The following is a 22,719-nucleotide window of genomic DNA, read 5'->3' on the forward strand; positions in this document are numbered from 1 at the left end:
ATCTATCTATATTTCAGAACAGTAGCTAAAGAGCTTTTTGTTGTTGTTATCTGTCTGTATGAGCAGAGCATAAGTATAAGTATAGTATATAAGTATATATACTCTTTTGATCCCGTGAGGGAAATTTGGTCTCTGCATTTATCCCAATCTGTGAATTAGTGAAACACACTCAGCACACAGTGAACACACAGTGAGGAGAAGCACACACTAATCCCGGCGCAGTGAGCTGCCTGCAACAACAGCGGCGCACGGGGAGCAGTGAGGGGTTAGGTGCCTTGCTCAAGGGCACTTCAGCCGTGCCTACTGGTCGGGGTTCAAACCGGCAACCCTTAGGTTACATGTCCGAAGCGCTAACCAGTAGGCCACGGCTGCCCATCAAAGCAATATACTACAGAGATAAACACATCTGTATAGATTTGTGGTCTGGGACTGATATCAGAAAAGTTTTTACAGCACCTTGACAACTTATTGTCAAAAGACACCATGCTTTTTGCATGCTATTAAAGGTAATTTACTAGATTATTCCAAAACCTATCTGTTGTAAGGGTTGCATGATACCCTCTACCGGCTAGTCCATATTTGATTTCACTGAATCAGGTAAAGGCCGTCTGCAAGCAACCAGATTCACAGGCATCTTTTTCTTGGGACTACTTTATGTGTGAGATAAACGGGAGTGAATCTGTACACTATCTCCGCATTGGTGTCAGTCCTGACTCCTGAGTTATGAAGGAGGCCATAAATATGTATCCCAAGGAGCTGAGGACAGTCAACTTATGTGATACACAAGAGTTGTGCTTACTTTTATGAGGTTCTTTAGGGAATTAGCTTTGTGGAAAAAACAATAGCAAATACTGAACAGTTAAGAGGCTTCTTCTTTCATCAGGACACTTAACCTCTGTCTGTTCTCCTCTTGCTGCCTATTAAAATGATGGATTGCTAGTAAATATTATTTACATTTGACCTGAAGAATAGTCACAGATTCAGTTAATAAGCAGAAAAGGGAATGTTCATAGAATAGTTTCAGCAGCTTTTCTGAAGATAAACAGCTGATGTTATTACACTTGTCACAGATAATTTATGCAAGTGAGTGTATCTATTGGTATTTGTATTCAGTTGGCAAGGTGTATGTAACACCAGGTAATCACTCTGACAACAGAATCAATATTCACTTTATGAAAAACTAGATTATGTATATCAATTTTTACTCAAATGCAGCCATTAAGTATATGTTTCACTTTGTTTTTACTTCTAATGGTAAATAACAACCTTGCACTGTGTAAAATGTAAAAACATAGGGACTACATTTACAATTCACAATAGTTCATACCATACCATACCAGCTGACTATTGGGTTTTGCTTGGTGTGATCTCAAACTCAGATATATTGTGAAGGTGTTTCCCACCTTGAGTTTTCATCTTGACAGCAGTGGATGCCTGAGGACATAGGCAAGCAGAATATCCGATGCCTTACTTTCCCGCCAGCTGGTCATCAGATCAACCACTGTGTCACACAGTCAGCAAAAATGCACAGCTCAGTCCAGGTCAAAAGAAAAACATGGTTCCCTTTAGGGATTAAAAGTCATGGGCTCTCCTTGAACTGTATTTTAGTGCCAAGGACCGTGGTATTCCCTATGATTTGCCCTCGCTGTGACCGTGCTTCTGTCTCTGGATGCCTGTCCATGACTACACCATGGCATAATCAACCTGCTCTCTCTCCAGCCCACCCTTATGGTCACTGCAGGAAGAGGCTGGCATTCTGCTGTAAGGATCCAACAGGATTCGGAAGCATCGCACAAGCAGGAAAAGCAGGAACACCAGCAGGACACCAACCAGGCAGAGGGCAGGTCTCTCCTCCAGCAGCCCCTCTCCTCCAGCAGGCCCTCTCCTCCAAGCCCCAGGGTGGGCAGGGGGGGAACCAGGAGCCCCTGGGATGACCGCTCATTATCTGACAATAGTGCATTGCTCATAATCCCCTGGTCTCAACAAAACACAAATCTTCTTTCGTTCTTCTTTGGTGTGCAGCAAGACAGAAAGCACTGAGACCACCTGTGCACAAATACAAGAGCTGCTTCAGGAGGTCTCTTCATAGCTGAGATCTTAAAACGTCATCTTGATCTGAGATCTTAAAAAGTTCAGATCCAGACTGCACACTTCTTGCTGACAGGCTCACTGTCTTCAAATGCCTGTAAAAAGATGAACATTAGGCCTACAAATATACTCACGACACAACATGAACATTAGGCCTATCACAAATATAGAGTAAACCAAATAACAATAGTTTGGACATTTGGAGGTTTGAATTGTTTCAGGTGAGTGAAAAGGACCCCCCCCCCCCCCCCCCATAGGCGACCGTTACTTCAGCGTCCTAATCAGCACAAGGGTCTCTGAGATTATCATTATTATCCACTTTCAACATTAAATCCAACAGTTCCTCCTATTTTGAAATATCTGGCTATTTAGATCTGGATATTTAATTTAATCTGGATATTTAATTGTTGACTACAAATAATCCTGTATGTTACATGTTGAATACAGTGGCACTGTTTAGTTATTTTAATTTTTTTAATTTGCCTATACTTATTTGTGAACTTTCTGTATTTTAGTAATGCATAGAAATAAATAAATCACCTTGCAGAAATGTGCAATTGCAGCTGAATTATAAACTGTACTATAAACTATAAACTGAACCTATTGCGGTCTTTCCAACATACATCCAGACAAACATATTAGATTAAACTGGCTAGTTCACTCAGCTGGACAATTCATATGTGGCTAAATATGCTGATCAAATAGTTAAATGGAGCTTCAGTAGATACTGCAACAAGTCTTTAAGTTCATTTTCCTTCAATTATGCCTAAAACTATGCATGTTGCCGCATTATTTCAAAAAAAAAATCATGAATGAACACAAAGCCCTCCTGAAACCCATCTTTTTGAAGGGTCACACAAATGTGTTAAACTGAAATGCAGGGGAAATGTATTGAACTCCTGAAATGCTGCATGCTGAGCAGCTTTTCCATAAAAGTATAAATTGAGTAGCCACCCAACATCAGATGCAGACCTCTGTCCCACTGCTGACAGTGTTTGATTACTACACAACAGGGAACTACACCAACATTCTTTATTCCATCTTTGGGCATCTGCTTAAAAATGACACAGACTGAGCCTGCAGCCATGGATGAAGACAAGGTGAATGACACTTGACCACACAAATTGATTGAACAAATCTCTACCTAACTGTTGGATGAAAAGTGTACACTGGCCCTGCTCAGATATCAACAATTAAATAAAGACAAACATTATATTAAAAAAAACATACAGCGGGGAAAATAAGTATTGAACACGTCAACATTTTTTTTCACAATTCTCCAGACATTAGTATTAACTTAGATAATCCACACATATTAAAAAATCCAAACATTAATGTCCATAAGTAGAGCTATCAGTAAAAAAGTGGAATGCCACAGGTAAAAAGTATTGAACACGCCTACTGAAATTTCTTAAATACTTTGTGGAAAAGCCATTATTTGTAATGAGAGCTTCAACGCATTTCCTGTATGACTAAACTAATCAGTTGCAGTATTCAGGTGTGATTTTGGCCCATTATTTTAAACAGACAGTCTTTTAATATTGAAGATTCCAGGGGTCCCACTCTTTAGGTAACTTCCAAAATTGTTCAATTGGATTAAAGTCAAGGCCTTGATTTCCTTTCTCTGAAACCAATTGAGAGTTTCCTTTGCTGAATGCTTTAGATCATTGTCCTGCCACGTCTTATACTCATCGTCCTGGTGGATGGCAAGATTCTCCAGGAAAAATCGCTCTGTGAAACTGTGAAGTCTGCCAGTACTATGAGATGAAAAACAGCCCCACACCTTGATGCCTCCACCTCCAAACCTCACTGTTAGTATAGTATTTTTAGGGTGATGCACAGTGCCATTTATCCTCCAAATATGGTGTGTAGTATGACATCCAAAAAGTTAACATTTTCTTTCGCCTAACCAGAATACATTCTCTCAGTATTTAATAGGCTTGTCCAAATGTTGTGTAGCAAACTTTCAACGAGTTTCGACATGTTTTTCTTCAGTAATATAGTCATGCGAGGTGAGCGTGCATAGAGGCCATGGCTGTGGAGTCCATGGCTGTGGAGTACTGCTGCCTCCAAGTCTTTCTGGAGCTTTCTCCAAGTGGTCCTTGGCTCTTAGGCACTTCTGACTATCCTTCTGACTTCCTGGTCAGAAATCTTGTGAGGAGATCCTGTGCATGGCTGATTGATGATGCAGTGATGTTCCTTCCACTTGCAGATAATGGCTCCAATACTGCTTACTGGATGATTCTTAAGTTTTGAAATGCATCTGTAACCAGTTCCACTGATATGTTTTGCAACAATAATGTTGCAAAGGTCTTGGAAGAGCTCTTTGCTTTTACCCATCATGAAATTTTTCTTGTGTGACACCTTGGTAATGAAACACCTTAGCTCATTAATATGTACTAATCCATCTTATATTATTTTGCACTGATATGAGGGATAATTACTCTCTAACTGCGTATAGATTCCAGCTCGTTCCTGGCCATTCCTTGCCTTTGTGCACTGCTTTTTCTTAGCGTGTTCCAATACTTTTTCCCTGTGCCATTCTACTTTTTTGCTCATAACTCTACTTATGGACATTAATGTTTGGATTTTTATGTGTGGATTACCTAAGTTAATACTAATGTCTGATGAAAATTTCATGCAAATAGCCTCACTGGAAGTATACTTACTGAAAAAAATGTTGACGTGTTCAATACTTATTTTCCCCGCTGTATATCCTTATAATATTAACATAGAGTCTGGTACATTTGTACATTTTGACATTGACAATTTTATTACAAAATTCAGCATTAAATATCTAGACAGTCATACATAGTACCTTCCATATACCAACCTAAATCTTTCTCTTTCTTTCTCTCATAAATAGTCTAGTGTCTATAATTCATTACATGTGGGAGATCCTCATTAAACTGAAAATGAATTGGTGTGGACCCTCAGAAAATCATATGATAACTTTTTTCAGGATAAAGAAAAAAATATAGGTCTTTAGACAGTCATCTTGAATAGTTAACTGGTCATATCCTGCATGGGAAGAAACCACTTGACTACTTAACAGTGGCTTAGAATAAACAGAGTTTTTCTGCCACAAAACTTTTTCTGCCACAAAACTTTGCACAGACTTTAACAGAATAAAGTCATGGTCCTTATGGCATGACCACTGTAGGAGCATCATGCCACATCAGTCATTAGACAACAGAAACCGTTGCATACCAAAATCAGCTACAGTGTAAGTGCAACACAAGGAGTCCTTGCTCTTTCAGAAACTCTGTAATGGCTGCTGATGAAAAAGGCAAAAAGAAATAAAAAATGGAATACAATTTCTTGACACCATATCGACATTGAAAAAAAAGGCAAGTATGATATAGACTTTAACAGAGGCTTCCTCATAGGAAATATCCTATGAACTCAGAAAACATTATAGCTCAGATACTGCGATGGTTCCTATTTCACAGTCCAATGTAAACAGTTAAATAAGTCACAAAACAGCTTTGTTATGTTTCAACTATGTTTGCACACCTCCTTTGGTCCTCTTCATCACACTGATGAGGTGGGGCTTTGAGAGGTTGCTTTGTCAAAGTCCCCCTCCCAGAGCAATAACACATTTGCACATGGCTTCACAAATCATAGTCAAAAATGACTATATATTTGGCACACCCAGTGCATTTCATTTCATATTTTAAATAATCTAACAGCAAAGTGGACGGTTAGATTTGTTTTAGCAACATTCCCTTTTCTAGACTTTAAAAAAACAGCTTCAAAAACACGATGCATTGATGAAACCTCATCGAATACAACTTCAAACAAAATGTTGGGAAAATCTAGGGGCTGTTATCTTTTTTTAGCATTCTGCTTGCAACAACAAATAGAACAACTACATCAGGAGAAGGAAACCCTACAGTTATACTGAGCCCTGAAAATCTTGAAGAGAAAAAGTCCAACGTGGCATTTGATCTCCTCTCAGCTGAATTGAATTTGAGGGCCACAATCATGGTAACAACAGCTGCTAAGGGCTGTAACACAGGGGAGCTGTTATCTTTAAAAGATGGAATTCCATGTAGCACACCGTTTGGCTTTCTTGATATCAAACACCCTCCACTTGATGCCTGGACAACACAAACACACTCAATCCCTGCCTAGAATGAGCATACAGGTGTGTTATTAAATGGATGGGATAATGTGTATTCAGAGAGTGTGTTGTGTTTGTGTGTGTGTGTGTGATCTCTGGCCTGTCCTTCCTTCCAAGCTTCGCTCCTCAGAGCACCTGCTCAGTGCTGGAGGCGGACATGTCCAGCAGTCTCCAGGCAGCCTGAGGGTTCAGCTCTTCCTGGTCGCGACACAGCGCCCAAACATACATCATCCTCAGGACCTTCTCCTGCACAGAACCACACAGAGAACACAAGGTGAGATCCTGCCTATTGCAGATCACAGAACCATACAGAGAACACACGGTGAGACCCTGCCTAACGCAGATTACAGAACCACACAGAGAATACCCAGTGAGATCCTGCCTAATGCAGATTACAGAACCTTGAGGTCCAGTTACAAACTGGAATCTTTCAGCTATAGAGAATAAAATATTTCTGTTGAGGAAAAAGCAGTTATAAAACAGTATTACCAAACCTGTACAAAACTGTTTAAGACCAAAATGTACACCCCCCTGACACCCCACCCCACCCCACCCCCCACCCACACACACACATACACACACACACACACACACACAATCAAGCAATACAAACAACTCAAATAATAACAAATAATATCCGTAGAAATAAGTAGACACAGTTAACAAGAAAGCTGTGGGCATTCAGTCCTTTGCTGCTGCGCTTTTTACTAAACTCACCGGGTCTCCCTCCACAACTTCCCCTTTAGAGCTGCGGATCACCATGACAACCTGTGCCTGGAAGGTGATGATAAGCACAGGACCCTGGTCCATGATTTTACCCATAGCCAGCTAAAGGGGGAGAGAGAGAGAAATACATAGAGAGTCACATGAAAGCAAGAAAACAAACGTTAGGGAAAACAAACCTCATGTAGCCCTATACGTATGTAAGCAGTCTTTCATGTGAGGCTTGTGTACTCACATCAATGTTGTCAATGTCCAGGATTTTAGATTGGAACTGCAATCCCATGGTAATGGCCTGCTTGATGGGATGTGCTAGCTGGCTATACGTCTTCAGTGGAAACAGAGGAGGACCAGTACAAAAACAGCAGTTATAGTCAAACTTGCCTTTACACAGACTGATAAAAAAAATTTGAAAGTATGTAAGCAGAATGAACTTACAGCTTCATAACACCAGTCTTTCAAAACCTCTAGCTCACCACGTATTATTGCCTGTGCATGTGAAAAGGTGAAACAAAGTAAAGGAAGAATTAGAAATGCCATGAATGTTATGATGCCATCGGTTGATTATCTCGATATACAAAAGCTTATCAGGATGCTTGTCATTAACAATTATTACCATCCAGTCTGCATAACTAAAAGACGTCCAAATGCATACACTGTAAAGCCCTAATCTGAGATCTCTCTTGTAGTGTAAGGAAAATGTTGCCTAACTCACCTCCAGAATATTGGGGATGATGTCACGCTCACATTGACGGAGGAATGAGTCCTTATCAAAGCTGGGATCAGCCTTCAGGATCTCAGTCAGCACCTCAGACATCTCCGTCTTAGAGAAAAGGCCACCTACCCAAGCAAACAAACAACCGAGTTAAACACTGACACTACTAGATGGGCTTTTTATTCACATTAGAAAAGGTTCAGAGTCAGAATGTGTCAAGTACCAATCAAATCGGTGACTTTGTCCGTAACAACACGAGTTGCTCGGATTAAGGCGTTATCACTTTCATCATACTTCATCTTCATCTCAAAGAATCCTGTGAAGGTAGCAGCATGTCAGATAGGTATTTGGAAAATCACAAGCATTAAGACATCAACATTTTTCCATCATGAGAAGAAAACGTACATTTTAAAAAATGCAAATCTCAGGCAAGACTTGAGGCAAATCTCAATCTCAAAATGCAGGCATCATGGAGCAAACCGCTAAAAGCCAACAATTGTAGGGCCTATTGTTGTAAATACTGTTGTTGACATTTAGTGGGTTTCCCAACTACATGATAGTCTAGGCAAGAAATGGGACAGTTAGGTGTGTTTTTAGGAGACACATTTGGTGATGTGCTGTGAAAGTAACTTTAATGGATTTTTACTGGCTTTGACAGAATTACAGGGTGAATAGCTTAACTGGCTAATACAAATGATAATGTGTTATTTTTATTTTTATAACTAGCCACTAGCCTATACCTAAAAAGGGTTAAAGTCACATATAGACTCAAAATGTACACAGAAATGGGCTCTTACTGTTAAAGACCATGTTGTTGTCTTTGAATTCCTTCCACTGCTGGAACCATTTAGAGTCCTTATGCAGGACAACACCCATTGCCTCTCTATAACATAAGATATTGAATTAAAACAACTGCCTCAAGTAAATAAGTTGATATCCATGTCAGAGCACAGGACACTTACTCATTAGCGTCAAACACCCTACTCTCATTTTCTGCCCCTTTGAATGAGAACTCACTCCTCTTCCGCAATCTTGAGGGGGGCCGGTAAGGACCGCTGTAAGGATCATCGATCTCCTTCCTCACCGTTTCCATACCCTAAAAGTCAGTGAAAACTGAATTAATCACAAATACTAAGGGCCACTTTCATGGATTACACATAGCCCAAGACTAAAAGAAAACTTCAATGGAAAACTCCATTGAAATAGCTTTAAATCTCAAAATTAGGGTAGGACTATGCTTAAAGGAGAAATCCGGCAGATTTTTACATGGATCTTGATGACTAGACTAGGTCTGGGGGCATCATCTAAACGTGCCTTTTTTGCATCTTAACAGACTCAAAATATAGTTAAAAGATCTGTACTATATGAACAGAGTTCTTACGCGACAAAACAATGCATTTTCTACTAATTAGCTGTGAAGAAACCGTCTAAATCCAAGTAGTGTCTACTTATGGATGCAAACCAAGGTTTGAGAAGAAGCAATGTTCAAGACCTTAGCTCTCATGTGGTGAAACAAGTCAGACCTGGGAGATAGCTCTGAAGGCACTGGTCTTCCCCAGCATCTCTCCACTCTTAGACACAGACTCAGCAGAGTGCTTCACAGACTTGGCTGCCTCTTCCACACCCTCCTTTATCTTCTTGCCCAGGTCGGTGCGGCTGACCTCCTCCAAGCTCTGGGAACCAGCACAGAATGCACTCAACTTTAGGTCAGTTAGTTATCATCACAGAAAATCCTAAATAAGGGTTCAATTCTGCTAGGCGTCATCATCAAGCACAATATAAAAAAAACTTACACTGTTAGCTTGAGCAGATGAATATAGGTAAACTACTTACCCCTTTTACAGTTTCAGAGAATGACCCCAGTGTCTTTTTCAGCACTTCAGATGTTTTCACAGTTTCAGACTCAATAGATTTCTGACAATAAGAGACATACCTTCATGAGACACTATGGGAGACACACTGTATTGCAGTCTCATGTCTGGATATATGCAGAGATGCTTCACTTACATATTTCTTTCGAGCCTGTTGTAGAGCATCCGACTCCTCCAACTTTTTGGCCTCTTCACGGAATTTCTTTATATTCTCCTTCATCTCGTTGTTCTTGCTAAGTTCTTGCTTCAGGGAGTCCACAAACTCCCCTAAGAAACCTTTTCGCGGATTCCCACGACTGGATGCAGAACGCAGCTAAAATGGTCCAGCCACAAAACAGAACACAACACAATTAGGATATCAAATATGGTCTGGGACTTGGATGATGAGGAAAAAAACATATCATGAGTTAAAACCCAAACATCATGTGTTCTACCTGTAAGGCAACAGCACTGGCTCTATATATCCTTTGGCCATCTGCTTTATGGAATGCTGAAATGTATGAGCTGGGGGGCAGGATCAGACCGTTTCTGAGAAACATCTGTGGTAGGAAACAAAACCAAACATGCCATTAAGTTTACATACACAAGGATCCCGATTTAAAAAGGCCAACATGCTTATTACTCTTATTCTTCTTTGACATGGCCATTGGCAAACAATAACAGGTGCATTACCGCCACCCTCTAAAATATGTTGTGGGTCTGAATGATTTATTTCCCTATTTTCCTATAATCTCTTTATCAATCCAGTTATCCTAAGAAAGCTTAAAACAAACTTCATATGTCTCCATAATTCCTTTGCAAAATATAATTGATCTTTAAAGGTATGTCTTCAGCTTCAAGACGATGAATTAGTTGCTGCCTCCCATGGTGGTGTCTGGTACATGATTAAATTGCATGTTCTCTAGATTCCTGAGTTTTACATACACTACTCTTACTATCAACATGTTGTCAATATTAAATCCTGCTCCTGTGTTCTTCTGCTTGTACTTCTACACCATCCCACTCTCGTTTGAATGTTATAACTATATAACTATATATACTATGTTATAACTATATAACTATATAAACTATGTTATAACTATACTAACACCACCTACTGGTCTGTCCATTGTCCCACAGGCCTTGCCACTTCTCCTTTACCTTCCATAATAATGGTCCTAATTTCATCTTTACTATAGTTGATAACTTGATATTCATACTAGTATGTCTGCTCTGATGCTGTTTTAGCATATCGATCCCTATCCTCCTATGCGAGGTCAGCTGGAGGCCACAAAAGAGCAGCACTGATTGCAGATGACTCCACATTATTTGCTAATTGGACAACATCTAAAACAATGTCTTGTCTATACTCTGACCGAATGTGAATGCTTATCAGAGCTGAGGATGAATCTGAAGCAATAACTCAAAATATACTTTTTGGCCTGTTGTCCCCAATCCAGGAAAGTGCCATTAGAATGGCAACTAATTCTGCTGCAAGCACAGCTAAATTGTCATTTATTCGTTTTAGTGTAGTTATCTTTAACTTTGGGGTAACAAAAACAGCTCTCACTCTCTTATCAAATATTTTTTATGCATCTGTATACACAATGATCCTGTCCCTATATTTTTCCTATCATGTCACTGAATGGTCAATTGAAAGATCTTCAGCAGTCCATAAAGGAACGGTTGGATAAACTACTGTAGGGAATAAATTCAATGTATCTATTTCCATCTAATTTATTTTTGTTTAATAGTCCAACCAAAACTTCTGATTCATCCTTTCCCTCTCTGTTGACAGTGTATCAATGTTGTCTAACTGATCTTTTTTATGAGCTTTTAAGGTTTGTCCAGTAGCCTATACTAGAGCCAACTGATCTCTTCTAAGATACAAAGGCATCTCCCCCAACTCAACTTGGCTAGCTGCCACTGGGATAGTCTTCATATTTGCTAATTGTGTACCACATCTACTGCACGATTCACATTCATCCCCTCTTCACATGGCTCCATTGACTGCAAATGATGCTATACCAACAGACCTTTCAGCATTCCTAAACACATCATTTATCTTAATTGAAAATAACAGTCTGATTATACTCCTTTGAGGACTGTCATTGTCTACTTTATACTCATCACTTAAAACTTCATTCATGTCAACTATAATGTTTTTACCCTTTGAAAATAAATTACTCCCATCTGATACACTTTATAAGGAGTCGTCCTCCACATCATGACATACACATTCTCAATGTCAAAGTAGCTAACAGTTTCTTTAAATCTGGGCCATTCTTATGGCATTTTCTAGGAGGACCTTTTCTTAAACCACTCTGATAATTCTGTAGCAAACTTTTAGTCTCTAACCAGAATTTATACAAGTCTGTCATATACCAATCTTTCTATGGCCTTTCCCACCTGATAAGTAAATGCAATGGGCCTGTAAGACTACATCGAATTGGCTACATCGAATTCGCCTGAGGCTTGATGCACCTATGTTGGCCTCGTCACCTTATCGCCGGGGTAGGAGCGCATGCAGCAAACACTTCAGTACAGTACTGGACCTCGAATCCACTAACAGGCTCATGTGAAAATATGAACCACATATTATGAGCTAAGTGGGCGGCAACATAGCTGACATGTGGAACTGAATCAATGAATGGGTAATCCTTGTGTCCGCAATGCGTAATGGTTAGTGTCAACCGGTAAAACACGAGTTTGTCAACAACTGAATCCGTGGCCAAGGCTGTAGTACACATAAAGGGAACAGACGGCCATATTAACGCTGTAATCTCAACATTATTGTTGGTTATTCAAGCAAATACATGTAGCACTCACCCCATAACACCGACACAAGGACGCCGCCATCTTGGAAAGCCTCACGTACCATTTCGTCAGCTGACCTGCTGACGTCAACTTCAACTTCCATGTCAGTGCGCAGCCTCCCAATCAGTTCTAGTTGAAGCAAAATATGTTTTAAAAATATTTGAAGGAATATTGTGGTGATAGGCAAAAATAGACCATGTGTCCCATGTTGGGTCAGTGATATAGGCTACTTGGCATTGCACAATATTTTCAATTATCAAAAGGCCTGCACGTGATGTTGTAAATTAAGGTTATATGGGATGAGTTAACGTCCCACATATTTAGTAGTGGTATTAACATCCGCCCGTGGGAAAGTGGCCTTCGACATTTTAATGGCATCTTTCTAAATTGACACAGAAAAAACAATACGAGAACAGCGCCATCCCGTGTAAGGAATGGAAATATATTGAAGGGCTCCGCCTCTTCTGCAGAGTTAAGGATCTCTTTTCCTGCGGTTTGCAACATATAACAGGCTGCATTGGCGCATTGTCTTTCTAGTCAAGTTTTTACCCTTTTTATTTTGAATAAACATTTCAACTTTAAAAATAACCAATCCGAGTGAGTCCGCACGGATTACGTGTCGGCGCGTTTCTTTCCACAATGGGCAACAGAGATGATGAGTATGATTTCTTGTTCAAAGGTAGGCTGTGATCACTGCGTCCCCCTTGTTGGACACCGTTACATTCGGCTACTCGTTTGTTTGTATTTGTAGTCTACATATCAAATCATGGAAATGCGTTCTTAGAATACAATGCAAACAGGATGTTGAGTAACGTGTCGGAATGGTGAGATCATGGCCACAAAAGCTGTCATTGCAAAGCAACGCCCGCAGCTGCATCAGCAGGGTTGATATCTGTGATGAATTCATAGCCTAAACATCTGGGATTAGTTTTCAGATCGTTTAGTATGTCTTATAGCTTAGCCTACTTAAATGTCTTTGAATTAAATGTCTTTGAATTTAGCCTATGTGTATAGCTCTCTTGAGGCTCACGGTAATTCCAGTAACCTATTCAACAGTATTTTGTTGTTGTGGAATTAGTTGTTTTACTCAACCTAATTATTATCTATACATAGATTAAGCACTCTCACATCAGTACGAATGACAGCTAGTCGAAGTGGGTGAATCAGAACGTGAATGGCATACCAAACTTGGCATACAAAATTTGCTATGGGTGGCGGTTTGATGTCAATGGGTGTCTGCAAGAAAAAACGTTAATCTGATGGGTTAGGCCGAAACAGCCTTTGCCCTCACAAAACATTGTAGTGTTGCTTTCATCGATATGTTGCTCACGTGAGTAGGTCTCATTTAAACAGGAAAGAGGCGATCCAAAAGTGCTGTGTACAGATAGGCAGGAGATTTGATGAGCTCGCCTGTTATCAGCTTCCTGCAGTGATGCCATGGGGACAAAGTTCGGCAGCATTTCCTCCGCTGAGGAATAATAGGCACTGTCCATGTCAGCTGACTCACGCAATAAACAGCTTCAGCCTTTGTAGACTATAATTTATGTTGTTTAACGTAAAATGAATACAGGGATAACGGTCAATAATAGGCCTACGACTGTAGCCCATTCAATCGTAGAAAAGAAGTGGGCTAACATCAACACAAATGGTTATTTAAAGATGCAATCTACACCTGTAGGTCAGTTATTTTGGATTGTGTGCTGCATGTCTTCTTACAGTGGTATTGATCGGAGATTCTGGTGTTGGAAAGAGTAACTTGCTCTCGCGCTTTACGCGGAACGAATTCAACCTCGAGAGCAAGAGCACAATAGGCGTGGAGTTTGCCACGCGCAGCATCCAGGTCGATGGGAAGACGATAAAGGCGCAGATATGGGACACGGCCGGGCAGGAGCGTTACCGAGCCATTACTTCAGCGTGAGTGTGTATGTCAGGGTAATTAAAATACAATGTTGGCATCAGCATATGGCCTAAATCTGTTTGGGTAACAGCCTACCTTAATTCTGCTTTCATCGGCATAGGCATTGTGTTTGGGAGGCGCAGGCAAATTTGTAGAAACTTTGCATATACTCCTGGATCCCAAACATTAAGCCAACATCTCAGAAATAGAAGCTTCAAAGGTCACTCTTGATCATTGCAGTAGCCCATCCATTCCATGCACCAGTTTTTGTTGGCCCTCCCTAGACTCTAAATGGAGCAGGGCAACATGTCAGTGAAAAAGACCCTGCCTGTCTTATACACCCCTCTGGGATGATACATTTGTACATGTATACTTCTCTGTGCAGTCAAGTAAGACAAACCTTTCCTGTCTTTCACAATTTTCCTTTTCCATCAGTTACTACAGGGGAGCAGTTGGGGCCCTTCTAGTTTATGACATCGCCAAACACTTGACCTATGAGAATGTGGAACGGTGGTTGAAGGAATTGAGAGACCACGCAGACAACAATATTGTCATCATGCTCGTGGGTAACAAGAGTGACCTGCGGCACCTCAGGGCTGTTCCCACTGACGAGGCCCGGGCCTTCGCAGGTACGCCGAGGAGACGGAACAAACACTACAGACACGAGTGCAATTAATAAGCTCAACAAATATGCAGCCATAGTGAGAGCACTGCCACAGTCTGAGACAACAGACTGCTGTTGTTCCACTTGTAATGCAAATGGCCCACAGGGCCTGCTGTCTGACATGGTCACTGATTTTTTAACACGTTTGGCCATCAGAGTTCCCAAAAGGTTCCTCCAAAGTCTACGAAAAGCAAGACTTCTGTACTGTTTTCATCATGCTTTAGTTGCTGGAGCAGAGTCAGATAGATATTAGGACCTTTAAGGGATGAGTGAATAAGGATGCTAGTAATCTGTAATGCTTGTTTATAAAAGTTGAAGTTAACCAATCACTGTCCCTATTTTCAGAGAAAAACAATCTTTCATTCATTGAGACCTCGGCGCTGGATTCAACAAACGTGGAGGAAGCTTTCAAAAACATCCTGACAGGTTGGGATTGCAGATATTTTCATCACCTGTGGTCTAATAGGCTTATACCATCAGACAAACAGGCAAACTAGAGCCCCCTGCTGTATGGAGAGCAGGTGTGCTGTCCAAACTCGTGCACCTCACGTTCCAAACACTATGGATACAAAGAGGCACATAGGAGATATTTCTACAGTATTATCTGCACTGAGATACGTTTATTGCACAAATAATAATAGGGCAATTCCACGCAAAACTGTCACGTCCATAACGCCAACTAAATACCACGGCATTGTGTTGGCGTTATGGATGTGACAGTTCTGCGTGGAATTGCCCAATAATAAAAGTCTGTTTTTTATGATCATGAGTAGGTCTAATCTGACTTTTCCCCCATACTGTTAACGGCAGCATATTGGTATAGCAGGGATTAATAACTTGTCTGCAATAAAACGGAATTGTAGCATGCAGATGTGGCAGCATTTCAGATCACATTAAGCGCTGCATGAAACCTTTGTATTAATCTTCCCAAATGAGTAAAATATGGAGCTTATGATGAAAACGTCTTGCCTCTGCAGAGATCTACAGAATTGTATCACAGAAGCAGATTGCAGACCGATCAGCCCATGACGAGTCACCGGGGAACAACGTGGTGGACATTAGTGTCCCACCCACCACAGATGGACAGAGGGGGACCAAACTGCAGTGCTGCCAGAACCTGTGATGACCATCAGCGCTCTCACCCATCTCTCTCTCTCTAGCCCTCTTTTTTTTCTCTCTCTCTCTAGCTCTCTCTCTCTCTAGCCCCCCCTCTCTCTCTTGTCTGTCTGTTTCTTTCTTCCTTTCTCTGTCTTTCTGAGTGTTGTGTCGCTGATGTGACTTCTTCCCCTACCTATTTTTGTGTACTATAAATATTTTCTTTTGATAGCTTGTTAAATTACACATACTACTGCCATAATAAAATTTTACAGAATCTTGTTCAGATGCAGTGTTATTGCAAATGGGTTCCATATTCCTGTGTAATTACAGGATGACCTCAGAGCCTACAGTGAAGACTTGAGAAGTGTTTGACAACTTGGATGACTTCCATTATAGATGGTATCACAGTTCAGTTGTGGCTAAAATTGTTGGTACCCTTCCATTAAAAAAAAATCTCTCTAAAATAATTTGAAACCGACAAAAAAAATCTCTCTAAAATAATTTGAAACCGACAAAAGTAATCAGCATCCATCCTTGTTTATACTAAGTCTGAAGTTAATACAAATCGGACTTCACTTCTGATATTTTAAATAATAAAACAAATTAAAATAATGGACAAAAAGAACGAGACCCTTTCCCCGATAGCTTTAGTGGCTTTCTGTAGCTCTGCATAAAACTTCTGCATCTGTCGACAGGTAGTTTTGAACACTTAAGCAAACTGCTCCAACTGTTTCAGTCAAAGAGTGCTTTCCATAGAGTGCATGTGTCACCTCTATCCAGACATGTTCAATGGAATACAGGTCAGGACCCAGAAAGTCACTGTTTGTCCACTGTTCGTTCCTTAGCCATTCATGGGTGCTTTTAGCAGTTTGTTTTGGGTCATTATCCTGTAGGAGGAAAATATGCATTTGAGCCAGTTCCAGTCTGGCTTTTTAATGTTTTTCTTTCAACAGTCCGTCACTGTACACTGATGTACCTGCACAAGGAGCATCTATAGTGTGATCAGACACTGATTCACCTGCACAAGGAGCACCTATAGTGTGATCAGACACTGATGTACCTGCACAAGGAGCACCTATAGTGTGATCAGACACTGATGTACCTGCACAAGGAGCACCTATAGTGTGATCAGACACTGATGTACCTGCACAAGGAGCACCTATAGTGTGATCAGACACTGATGTACCTGCACAAGGAGCACCTATAGTGTGATCAGACACTGATGTACCTGCACAAGGAGCACCTATAGTGTGATCAGACACTGATGTACCTGCACTTTGGAGTCCAACTTGGAAGCTGTCTCTTCCAAATTGCACTGTTTCTGTTCAGTCTGGGTACAATTTTCCTGTTGCAGCCTTATCCAGCGAGGATGGCTGAAGTGCCATATGCCATATGCCCCTTAAACTTGTTAATAATATATGCAATTGCTGTCCATCATGCTGCTTGGAGATGTTCTAAAAGCCTTTACCTTTAACATGCTTGTCTATAATCTTATTTCTGATCTCCTCGGGCAGCTCTTTCCTTTAATTTGTCTGGTCTATGTTCATTTTGGTGTATACTTTTAAGGAAGAAATTAAGCATTCTTTCAATAATCTGTAAGGATACCCACAAATTCAGTCATGACTCTATCTGAGAGGATACTATTAGATAGGGATATTTAGCAGTTGCAATATAGTTGCAATAATACATAAAAAAAAAGGATGTAAATCAACTAAGTCTATAATTACACTGTAGCACTTGTAGTAAAGGTACAAAAAAGGAAGTCAAACAAAGTCAGTTGATCTAGACTGAAAAACATGTAATGAATTTTTAATTATGAGTTTATAAACTTAATAGACAGCATTATATCCCATAATGTGTAGACTATGACATTCGAAGAAAGTCCTGTAGACTCTTCTGAAAATGAACTGAGAAGACAACACTAACATAAGTTAACATTTTCACAACATTCAAAAGACACCCTTATACAGTGACTATAGTTCCATAACAAGAGAGATAGAGCCACTGGTCTGTCCTGTCTGCACACTGACCTGACTGCAAGTTCCTAAGCCTCCTCTGGACAGCTGCTAGAGACTCACAGTTTTTCTCAGCAGGGCTGCAACCTTCCACGGCAGCCGGTCTACAAACCATGTGAAGTAAATGACCTAGAATAAGCATTCTACCTGATTTGCATGTGCACTGTTGACTAATATGCAAATAACACCCAGCCCAACCCACCCAGGACATCCTGGCCTGATTTCGATTTTAAAGCTGCAAAGTGCAACTGATTCAGTGCACGCAGGCTCCCAGAGTGGAAGGGGTGGGTGGACTACGCTAAAATACTGTATTTTCATAGAGAGCTGGTGTGTCTACCATTCTGGCAATATTTCAAACTACGGTTTTTGAATCAGTCCTGTCCATAGTCCTATGACAGTATGATTTGTTTTTGAAGGACTGCAACCAGTGGCACATAGTACACAAGCCTACTCATATGCACATACACAAGCCTCGAGTGCTCCATACCTGTGTGAGACCACGCCTGCAGAGTGTGGCCGAGGCAGAGGGCTCACAGTGGGCTGAGCGCATGTTCCTCCATGAGCCTCCCTCTGTTTTCCTTTCAGTGTGGTGTCCACCGTCACATACTCAAGGCTGTTCACCTGCCACAGCAACACACACAGATGGGGACGTTGGTGATTCTGATGGATGGCTTGTCAAATGTACTATGAATCAAATACAAATAATGATTATTTTGAGGACACCTTGACATGTGACATTTAGCTGACTGTCTATATTTAGCAGCGCCCCGTCTATGAGACACGGCATGTAAGTGAGATTGGGGAATGTGCTGCCTGCTGATAAGAGCTGGCTCTCCTCACGCTGCTGCCACAGGAGCATCCATCCTCACAGATTAATTACAGAGGTGTGGTGTGCACAGTCAGGTGTGGTGTGCAAGCCGCAGAGAGGAGCGCCAGCTCACACAGAGACTCCCCCCCCCCCTCCCCCGTACACACACACCATTACATCACCCCCCCCACACACACACACACACACACACACACTGAAGTGTGTTTAGCTTTCCTTGGGGTCCACATCACAGAAAATATTTCTTAGTCTCTCAACTCCTCCAGTCCGGTGAAGAAGGTGCATCATCACCTTCACTTTCTACGGACCCTTAAGAAAACACACCTAAGTCCTAGAATTCTATCAAATAAATAAATAAATAAACTTTACATAACGGAAGAGGGAGCGTATGGGTATGCGTCTAGTAATGTACACGGCTTGTAGTTATGTTTTTGTTGAATTTAGAAACGTTAAAAATGGGGACCAGGTGTCTTCAAAGGCTTGGACTTTTGTATTTAATGCTTCTTTTGCACTTCTGGTTGAATGTCAACTGCATTTGTTCTGCATCTGGTTGGATGTCAACTGCATTTGTATTAAATTGGCTCTGTACCTGTACTCTGCTAAATGACAATAAAGTTGAATCTAATCTAATCTATATTAAAGTAAATTTAAAGTTGAGCTGGCTCTTGAGCAATTTCATTACTGATAACTGATAAATCCTTTTAGGAGTACATGACAATAAACTTGAACTTGGCTAGCCAGCTGCAAACACAAAATCACAAAAAAAACAAAAAGCAGCCTTCACATGCAACAACTAGGCCTCATTAATAAGTGCTTATGCTCCATTACATAAAAGCCTGGCAAGGTTTCCCAAATGTTATTTGTTTGTATCGTTTGTGCATTTGGTTGCTTTGCTTCTTTGTTTGGAACATTGAGCAAGCATGATTACGTCAATCAAACATCTCATCGTGATGTCTACGTTTATTTTAATCTAGCCAGATTGAAATGAAGGATCCGATTAGTTACTTAACTTGGATATCATGTTTTTTTAAATATACAGTACCCTCCAGAATTATTGGCACCTCTGCTAAAGTTGACTAAAAAGAGGAATATAAAATCATCTTTTGGAAATTGTTATTTATTTAATGTATGCATATTTTAATGTGATGTACTGGTCAATTGTAAGATACCCAGTATTTCAGGCGACCCCATTTGAATTTCAGACGACCCCACATGGGGCACGACCCCAAGGTTGGGAAACAATGACCTAGGGGTTTCTTTTGGCTTCACTCTGACAAATCCTGGTTGGTCCAAATGTTTCTCATATTTTCCTTTTCTATAACCGCATGGGAATAAGAGCATTATGCAATAGTGGAGTTTTAAGGAAGCCGCTTATGGGCAGTGCACCCCGGCTCCTCTGTGAGTCTCACCAGCCTCTCGGCCTCTCTCTGCCACTCCTCCGCCCGTCTCAGCACCTCCTGCCACTCCTCTTTCCCCTGCCCAGCCTCACGCCGCACCGCCTCTTCCTTCTCCATGGCCGACTGCAGGTGAGTCTTCACCTCCTGCAGGTCCTGTCGCATGTCCTGGGGCTGGAGCAGAGCACTCTGGGCCCTCAGAGGGGCCTCGTGTGAGGCCCATGCCTCTGGACACACTGGGGCCAGGCTGCAGTACCGGATGTTGGCCTCCAGGAGGTGCTGGATTGTAGCCACGTCATGATGCCTCCTCCTCAGGCAGTCCAGGGCTAGATCACGGCCCTTCTTCTGCTGTCTCAGGGCTGTTCTGTACCGACACGAGAACCAAGGACTGTCAAATCTACGCTGAGTCTTTGGGCTCTTAATTAATTAGATTAATCGAGGTTCACATGACAACAAGGCACAATGATGACTCATGGAGGCATTGTATTGCTGCATTATTAAATTTGCGGCACTGTGCTGTCAAATTACTGTATATAGAGATGTTTTCTTTTATGTCTGTGAGGATTAAAGGGGCATTGTTTTGAACACTTCACAAACAATTTAGCTTGTTTTTGTTCTAAATAATAGCAGTTATTCAACTATTATTCAGTGAGGATACATAAAGTAACAATTATCTACCATTTCTTCTTTTACCTTAGATTCTTAATAGTGTCTTGGTGTTCCCTCTCGGAATTCGCTAGTCCCTCCAATTTTTTGTTTGCCCTGCAGAGTTCCTCCAGTAGTTGATTTTTCAGACCAATTACTAGCAAAAAGATAAAAGGGTGCATTAGTTTCTTTATTCTACCTGATAATACTGTGGTGAACTTAAAATGGATAATACTTCATTATCAAACTGAATCCTCTAATAGATTCAATGATCAACGGAAAGCAAACAGTGCCTATCTGGCCTAGAGTCATCTCTAAAGGACAGGGTTGCTCACTCTGTCCACGTAGCGTCTGCTCCACCACCACCTTCTCCTCCTTGGCCCTGTCTGCGTCTTGCTGGAGCTTCTCCACCTCCCTCTGGTGCTGTGTCTGTTCTGTGGTCAGTGCCTCCTGCAGGGTCCTCTCCCTCTGCGTCGCCTCCTCCAGACTCCTCTGGGCCTCCTGCTGCTGGTTTTGCAGCCTCTCCCTGCTGCTGCCCAGGGTGCGTGTGAGCTCCCTCACTTCCTGCTTGTGCCCGGCCCGCAGCTCTTCCTCGCGCAGCTGCCCCTGGGCCTCGGCGCCGTGGGCCCGGCACTCCCAGAGCGCGGCCGCCTCCTGCAGCGCCTGGGCCTTCTGCTCGGACACCAGCAGCTGCTGCTGCAGCGCCTGGCACAGCTCCTCGGAGGCACGCAGGTTCATCAGCAGCAGCTGCGCGTTCTCCTCGGAGGCCTGGAGCTCCAGGCTCAGGGCCTGCACGCGGCCCTCGTAGCCGCCCAGCTCTTGCCTCAGCGCGCTCAGGCTGTCCTCGGAGAGGCCCAGGTCCCGCTGCAGCCCCAGGCTCTCCTCCTGGGCGGCGTGCAGCACGCGGCGGAGCGCCTCAGTGTTCTCCTCAGACGCCTGGAGGAGCTGTAGCAGACACTGCACCTGGGTCTCAGTGGAGTGGAGCCCCTCCTGCAGACGGCCCACCAGGGCCTGGTAGTGCTCTTCGGTGGCGCGCAGCGACTGCTGCAAGCTCAGGGTGGTGACCTGGTGGCGCTGTTGGCAGTCTCTCAGTTCCATCCGCAGGGCCTCCAGGTCTGAGAGTAGGCACGCACGGTCAGATGAGATCAGGTAGTTCTGCAGGTTATCCTGGACACAAACACAACATAACTCACAAGAATGCAAAAATGGCCTACATTTACATTGGCATACCTCATATTTATTACATGCTAAAAGCATTATGGACCCATCTATCCTTTCATGGTATAACACACTGCATCTGTCAAGGACAGCCTCACCGTGTTGTTTTCCAGTCCAATCTTGAAGAGCATATCCTTGAGTGACGGCACACAGAGTTGTGCCTGCCTGTCCAAAATGTCTTTCTCCTCTGGGGAGGGTGTCCCTGTGAGCGCCAGAGCTTGCTGAAGCTGCTCAGACAAGCGCTGAACCCTGGACATTCCACTGACAAATTTGTCTAACAGAGGCTGTCATATAGAAAACACCAAAGATTTATGTCCTCAAGTGTTTATATTGAGTGTGGTTAATATAAGTTTAACTTATAGGCTAGTTGATGTGATAGCCTACCTTTAGTTTAGAACACAGAAAGTCCTTGAGCTCCTCTTTGTGCAAAACACCACATTCATCTATCTCTTTGTGTAGTTCGTCCATCAAAATACTGTAGGTTTCTGAGAGACGACAAAATGGATAATGGATAAAGCAAACACTGGGCTACATCACAAAACCCCACATCAGCTGACGAGACTGGGCAACCAGCAAACATGATAGCCTATAATCTAACGTTACTTATGATGACCTTGGAGAATATGCAGCCAATGAATAGAGGTTG

General features: G+C 42.0%; 3 protein-coding genes across 3 annotated transcripts in view; 1 reads left to right on the top strand and 2 right to left on the bottom strand.

Annotated features, from left to right (window-relative positions):
• Window positions 1-4,834: 4,834 nt before the first annotated feature.
• LOC143135118 (mitochondrial import inner membrane translocase subunit TIM44-like) lies at window positions 4,835-12,358 on the bottom strand. The gene is made up of 13 exons (XM_076295840.1): window positions 12,329-12,358; window positions 9,955-10,059; window positions 9,657-9,833; window positions 9,483-9,563; window positions 9,173-9,322; window positions 8,612-8,745; window positions 8,447-8,532; window positions 7,873-7,965; window positions 7,650-7,774; window positions 7,373-7,423; window positions 7,173-7,262; window positions 6,932-7,042; window positions 4,835-6,460 (listed from the first exon to the last, which is right to left on the bottom strand). The coding sequence occupies exons 1-13, from the start codon at window positions 12,356-12,358 to the stop codon at window positions 6,341-6,343; spliced, it is 1,353 nt and encodes a 450-aa protein (XP_076151955.1). The 3' UTR covers window positions 4,835-6,340.
• A 447-nt stretch (window positions 12,359-12,805) lies between these two features.
• On the top strand, window positions 12,806-16,254 carry LOC143134060 (ras-related protein Rab-11B-like). Its single transcript, XM_076294130.1, has 5 exons — window positions 12,806-12,995; window positions 14,035-14,230; window positions 14,649-14,842; window positions 15,223-15,303; window positions 15,855-16,254. Exons 1-5 carry the CDS (start codon window positions 12,956-12,958, stop codon window positions 15,998-16,000), a joined length of 657 nt encoding a protein of 218 aa, XP_076150245.1. The 5' UTR covers window positions 12,806-12,955; the 3' UTR covers window positions 16,001-16,254.
• A 933-nt stretch (window positions 16,255-17,187) lies between these two features.
• Window positions 17,188-22,719, bottom strand: part of LOC143133403 (uncharacterized) — a 44,224-nt gene continuing 38,692 nt past the window's right edge. Inside the window, exons 19-23 of the mRNA XM_076293167.1 lie at window positions 22,172-22,357; window positions 21,191-22,022; window positions 20,226-20,569; window positions 18,478-18,611; window positions 17,188-17,203 (exon numbers count right to left, since the gene is read on the bottom strand). Coding sequence (XP_076149282.1) covers window positions 17,188-17,203; window positions 18,478-18,611; window positions 20,226-20,569; window positions 21,191-22,022; window positions 22,172-22,357 — 1,512 coding nt within the window. The remainder of the gene's footprint in view (window positions 17,204-18,477; window positions 18,612-20,225; window positions 20,570-21,190; window positions 22,023-22,171; window positions 22,358-22,719) is intronic.

This window comes from Alosa pseudoharengus, unplaced genomic scaffold, assembly GCF_046254945.1.
Source record: "Alosa pseudoharengus isolate Yale_2024_CS ecotype anadromous, Long Island Sound unplaced genomic scaffold, YU_APseudo_1.1 YU_APseudo_1.1_scf_2, whole genome shotgun sequence".
Classification (NCBI taxonomy): Eukaryota; Metazoa; Chordata; class Actinopteri; order Clupeiformes; family Clupeidae; genus Alosa; species Alosa pseudoharengus.